The 6801-nt window shown below is 32.1% G+C and overlaps 1 protein-coding gene across 1 annotated transcript in view; it reads left to right on the plus strand.

Annotated features, from left to right (window-relative positions):
- The first annotated feature begins 2414 nt into the window (after positions 1–2414).
- The window catches only part of LOC117168880 (cytochrome c oxidase assembly protein COX19), a 10869-nt gene continuing 6482 nt past the window's right edge, over positions 2415–6801 (plus strand). Inside the window, exon 1 of the mRNA XM_033354778.1 lies at positions 2415–3178. Coding sequence (XP_033210669.1) covers positions 2613–2870 — 258 coding nt within the window. The 5' untranslated portion in view covers positions 2415–2612 and the 3' untranslated portion in view covers positions 2871–3178. The remainder of the gene's footprint in view (positions 3179–6801) is intronic.

Consider the following 6801-nt stretch of genomic DNA (forward strand, 5'->3'; position numbering starts at 1 on the left):
GAGTCATCAACTGCGTTACGTGACGTCGATTTGATGTTTTTATGCGATAATCGATTCAAATTTTAGCGTGGCTTTTACTAGATTGATGTTGGCAATGAGTTGTGTTAATATTGGCGTTTTGTACGTCCCTTTTTTATTTTGTTTTTTGTGCAATAATAAATAAATATTTTATAAACTAATCATTCTGAGTTTGAAATTATTAATGTAAAAAACATCAGCCAGTAATATTTGAATATTCTATAAGTGATATTAGGATGCACACTGTTTGAAACGCTGTAAAATAGAAAAATCAAGATTTGTTACGTTACCGGGTGGGGGAGGGGGTACGTTTTGTTACTTGTGTTACAACCGGGGAGAGGGGTCCAAAACTGGTTGAAAATTGCGTGACATAATATGTGAATGGCTCCTACTATCGGCGAGAAAACTATAGGCATCTGCCTTTGAAGCTTAACAATTCAGTAAAAAAAAAATGCTAGCGCAACAAAAAGAAAACAGTTATTTAAAAACTGAAAGTGTTCTGCGTTAATGAGCTTGAAGAAGTTTATGTAAAAAATTTTTTGTGCTTGGCAGACTGAAAAAAAGTAAGGATTTTTGGGTACATTTAGGAACAGTCAAGTTTAGAGCATTATTTCTTATACAAGGGGCGATGGAAAAAATTTGAAAAAATTCATGAGTATGAGGAAAACTGTTGTGAACCAGTTGCAAGTGAGAAATTTAAAAATAATAAAAATTGTTGCTTAAAAGTAGAAAAATGTGCAACTATATTATCTTCAGTTCTAATACAGATATTAAAGCGATTCAAACTGCAAACTATCATTGATAGGCTCTGTATTTATTTTCAATTACTCGGAAGGATGTGTTAGTCTTCTTTTTTGTGAAAATCGCGATATTTTTATACTTTTTTTTTTGTTGGAAAACAAGTGACAGAAGTCAGGGGGGGGGGGGCTTTTTTGTTTTACTGCCGACCGCTGGTGCCATTCTTCGGCCCCTAATTCTGAATGATTGGATGGCACCTGGCCACGGGTCAAAGAAAGACACCAGCGGTCGGCAGTAAAAAAAACGAGCCCCTCCCCCCTGGTTTCTGTCACTTGTTTTCCAACAAAAAAATATGTCTAAAAATATCGCGATTTTCACAAAAAAGAAGACTAACACATCCTTCCGAGTAATTGAAAATAAATACAGAGCCTATCAATTACAGTTTACAGTTTGAATCGCTTTAATATCTGTATTAGAACTGAAGATAATATAGTTGCACATTTTTGTACTTTTAAGCAACAATTTTGATTATTTTTTTTTAATTTCTCAACTGCAACTGGTTCACAACAGTTTTCCTCATACTCATGAACTTTTTCAAATTTTTTCCATCGCCCCTTGTATGAGAAATAATGCTCTAAACTTGACTGTTCTTAAATGTACCCAAAAAACTTGACTTTTTTTTACATTTTTCAGTCTGCTAAGCACAAAAATTTTTTTACATAAACGTCTTCAAGCTCATTAACGTAGACCACTTTTATCTTTCAAATGACTGTTGTTTTGTTGCGCTAACATTTTTTTTTTGACTGAGTTGTTAAGCTTCAAAGACAGATGCCTATAGTTTTCTCGCCGATTGTAGTCAGAAATTAAAATTCGCCGTTAACACATCGGCTGTGAGGAGAAGGCAATGACTGGTTATCATTAGAAACAAAGGGGGTATTTATATTAGGAAGCATGTACTTTCAGGGGCTTATCTCATATCACGTGTCAAAATAAATATCGTAAGAAAGAAATTATGATTTTAAATGAAGAATTCCTGGATTGTACATGTGGTTCAAAGTATAAATATCCTCTTTTTTATTAATACTATTTTTGTTGCTATTTTTTTGTTACATCTTGGTGTTTCAAATAAAATTCTACCCTGAAGAAGTCAGGAAACCAATCTGACGAAACGTCGCAAAATAATCGTGAATTATTCATTTATAACCCTAATGAGCAATTCAGAATAAATTTATTCATATCAGGCTTATTTTTATGAAACAATTCTGAAATATATATTTCTACACCCTATGATGTATTCGGAAACAATATGCCCTACTATATGCGCGCTTTTTTTAAATTATTAAATTTTTAAATCAATTTTCTATAATAAATCAACACTGTTGAATTATTGAAATTAACCTTCAGACTACCTAATAGTCTTTTAGAGTAAGAGGTAAATTAACTGATTTTACTATTTAGACATTAATGATTGTTTTTAAATTGAAAGACGGAGTATATTTTTTCACTATTGTAAAAATTTTAAAAATCCATAATATTTTGTTGTACTTTAATATTATTATTTATTCTAAAGAATTGATTTGCATAGTTAATAATTTAAAATTAGCGCGCGAATGACGCATGCGCATACTTCAAGCTCCGTGTACAGATTTCAGAAGTGTTGCGCAGTTTTGCGGAGGTTTGTGACGTAGGCTTAATGGTGAAATTGTGCAATTTTCTTCCCGAAATCGTATTTTTTATCCAATTTTAAATTACTCTGTTTTTTAGTCACAATGCCAGAATGGCAGAGTCTATTAATATAAAATTGTAGGTGACAAATGAGAAAGGTCGCGTGTTGAATGTGTTGAATTAATTCAGGAATGTCCTCGTACACATTCTCCCAGAAGGTATTTACCCCGGTGCCACCGGAGAAGGGCAGTTTTCCACTGGATCATGAAGGGCTTTGTCGCACTCTGATGATCAAGTACATGCGTTGTCTCCTGGAGAATCAAAATGAGACATCAAAGTGCCGAGATGTCACGAAAAGTTATCTCGAGTGTAGAATGCAGCACGGCCTCATGGCACGCGAGGAATGGTCCAAGCTCGGCTTCACCGACCAGGTCAGGAAGGAAACGTAATGGCGATTCTTTCTTCAAAAAGTGATCCTAAGTCTTTAGACAACTGTCGATTAGCATCCTAATTATCTCAAAAAGCGCTCCAAATTAAATGCTCTTACGAGCTCTCCGAAGGACCTCGCTCCAATTTTTATCGGATATCCTATCATCGGATTAGGACGACGGATCTGTTCTCTTTCATCTACGTAGAGGAATATTCGAAGGCTATATATATTATATACCTATTCTTTGAGAAGGAAACGCTGTTTTGATCTCGTGTTATGATTATAATAGAGATATATGTATATACTATCCATGCACTTTGGACACAAGTAAGTATTATCGGATTATTATGTGACTTATGCCTCGTTATGTATTGTGCTTGCTCTAGATTGCATCTAGGTTATGATAATTAAATAGTGTCACGGCAATGTTTTGAAGATTTTAAAGGAGAAATTGAGGTTAGGAAATTTGCATTTATATCTTGTACTGTAAAAAAAACAAAAAAAATCACGGTTGTATTGGTAAAATTACACAGAAAATTTTCTGTACTATTACCACTTGGAGTATGGGGATAATGCAATTTCAATGTTAGGGTTGTGAATGAATTTGTAATTTTACCACTCCTAGCATGGGACTATAGCAAAAACATAGTAGAAGTACATTTTGACTTATCGAATCTATCACGTTGAGTCAGAAATAAAGTGTCCTACTTCTAATGTAGTGAATTTTCTTTACGATTGTAGAAGTACAGAATTTTAGGAATATCGATAATTCGTGTAATTGTGCACTTTCTTTTTTAATAAAACAAAAAGTTTTTGCAAAATTCCAAACTTTTGGAAAAATTGTCTTGCAAATTGGGAAAAGTATTTTTAAAAATGGCAAAAATCCTGAAAATGAATTTAATTTTGTTTATTCGTATATATCTTATCTAAATTAATAAAGTTAAGAGAATAATTATATGTGTTTAATGTACTAAAATATTGCTAAAGGAACATTTTATAAATAGAAAAATTATGAAGTTCGGCAATAATAGAATTAAACTTGAGTCCTGGCTGAATGCTGAAAATCAAAATCCCGAACGCGGCGGGAATCGTCAACCATTCGCCATAACAGCCATAACTGCGGGCACGTGCGTTTGTCGAAGTGTTTTTTGTTGTGTCACTTTGTGCTGTTTTATTCAGCTCTGGGTTTATAATAAAATCATTTTCGGAGAAAATTACATCATGAAACAAATTATGTTTTTTAAGCAGCGACCGATCATGTAATTAACGAAATCCCAGATATTGACGCTAGTGGGCATGCAGAAGCCGACTTCGATCCAATTTAATTTTTATATACTCGAAGAAATGCTATTTTTGTAATAGAATAATGTGAAAGTTTATTTTTATAATATTACACATTTCTCTCAGGAAATTTAATAATATAAATTAATTTAAATAACATTTTATTGTTTTTAAACATTCTTAATAGTGTTTGTAATATTTTTGATTGGAGTAGAATATTTTCAATTTATGGTACAAATACAATCATTTCTGGGAATTTTCCAGTTAAAATACCATAACCTACAAATATACATCTCATTTGTACACTGTAAAATAATTTTATTGTAATTTTACCACGTTGAATGTGGGCTCGATTATTACCAACACGTAAGGTTGGTTATTCACGAAATTCGGGAATATTTCAATCCGCCTTGTGATTTTACCTTTAGGTTATGTGAAATCGCCACTCGGTGTTGTAAGTTTACAAATGATTGTGAATTTATAGGTTATGGTAATTTTCCCAGATTAAGTGTATAAAATTTCCAGGTTGCGGAATTTTTTCCTCACATTTGACAATATTACAGGGCAGATTCAAAAAATTATTTTTTTTTTACTTCGAATTTTTTTCTTCGCAAGATTTTGTTACTTTCGTTCAAAGTAAATATGAGAAGTTCGATGCAAAGGTTAATTTAACGATTTTAAAATATTAAAAAAGAAATAAACATGATTATAATTGTCCCAAGTTTATTGCAATGTTGTAAAGAAAAAACGAATGCGGTAATATAACCTCAAAACAGACAACAATGGAATAACATCGACAAGTACGATATTATGCTGTTTTTTGCAATATGTTAAAATCGCTACACTGAACATACCCTTCTTCTGTTTTGAACGGAGCTAACAAGTGCTCGTTTGGAAAAACATATCTTTAATCACGATTGCTGAAGATAAAGGGTATGTTTCGATTTGAGCAGTTGAGAGTTATTTAAAGTTTCAAAGTTGGCAATGCCAATGTATAAGCATAGACTGCCGGTGCGCAATGATGCCTATGCTTATACATGGCATTGCCAACTTTGAAACTTTAAAAAACTCTCATATACTCAAATCGGAACATACCCTTATTCTGAGGCTTGTTTATACAATCTCTGGCCCCTAGAGTCCTCTCGGCGGGAGATTTAGAGTGAAATTTAAAATAAAATATTAATCAAAAACCATTGTTAACAATGGAGGTCATTTTAATTCTTAAACGTGTGAAATTTAAAAAAAATGTTAAAACTTATTTAACAAGTAACATATTTGTCGTTCAACATAGCGTAGAACATTTTTTAATTGAAACTATTTTATTTTTAATTAAAAAGTAATATTTTTACTTCAATCGGTATTGAAAATATATTTAAAAAGTAAGCAATATATTTATTTTAAAGATTTAATTCAGAAAAAAATTTTAATTAACTTCTAATTTTTTTTCCATTTTCCACATTCTTGAGACTTGTGATTTTACATAGTGTTGGAATTCTCTGCATGCGCATTGGATAATTTCCATTTCTTTTTGATAATTTTACATGTACATTCTTACATATTACATATCGTATTGGATTTTCAAAAACTGTCGCGATTTTACAATTTTGGAAAAATCCCAACGTTGAATGTGGGCTCGATTATTACCAACGTTCAACGTAGGTTTATCACAGAATTTAGGTTATGTTATGATTTGTAGCGTTGTAATTTTACAAGCATGTGTAGAATCCCTAATCTGAATGTGGAAAAGTGACCACGCTCAAAGTGGTAATATTACCGAAAATTTTATTCGTAAAATTACGAATGCTTGTGAATGTCGTTTTTATTTTTTACAGTGTACTTTTATAAAACCAACTGTATAATCGCATAACCTAAAATTGAAATTACAACCTGAAGGCAGTTTTTAATTTTTTCCCGTTAAAACTCTTCTTTGGGAGTAGTAAATATTACGTCCCTCTCTGAAAGTTTTGAAATTACAAGGAATATTTTTACAGTGTGTGTACTATGAGTACATGCAAACTGACGACTGTGAACGTAGCGAATTTTCAAAGAAAAAAATCCAACGATGTAGCTTTTTGTTGCAAAGGATCAATCGTGACATTCTATGTAGATCGCTGGGGTGGTAAATCAGAAAGTGATAGTATTGATCTTATCAGTTAATTAGAATGATCAAGATTTTTTTGTCTCGCCCTTTACAATTTTCATAAACTGAATAAAAATAAAATAATGTGCCTTTACACCAAAGTATCTAGCCGCTATTATACATACAAGTTAAAAATCTTTACTTCAAATTGTGTAACAAACGTGTTTAAAATGGCCTAAGCTTTATATTTTTGGCTTTTTAAATTCTCATCGTGATGAGAAGATTTTAGTTTTATCTGAAAACTGACTCGCGGATTTCTTTAAATTTCCAGGATTCGAGATCCCCTAAATCCAAAAAACAAGTTCTAGGAAAGGGTAGATTTTTTTAGTTTTTTCTTTGTGTTAGCCTCACACGCGAAAACGTGACAATGCGTTGTCTAAAAAGCTACTATAAGCGCTTTTTACATGTGGAGGTCTACAATTATTGACGGCGCGGTTAAGTGAACTTTAATTCAAAGTTTTTTTTGTACGTGGGATTTTTATATTAATATAGTTGTCGGAATTGTTATGAACAGTTAAAAACCAAAAAC

This window comes from Belonocnema kinseyi, chromosome 1, assembly GCF_010883055.1.
Source record: "Belonocnema kinseyi isolate 2016_QV_RU_SX_M_011 chromosome 1, B_treatae_v1, whole genome shotgun sequence".
Taxonomy (NCBI): domain Eukaryota; kingdom Metazoa; phylum Arthropoda; class Insecta; order Hymenoptera; family Cynipidae; genus Belonocnema; species Belonocnema kinseyi.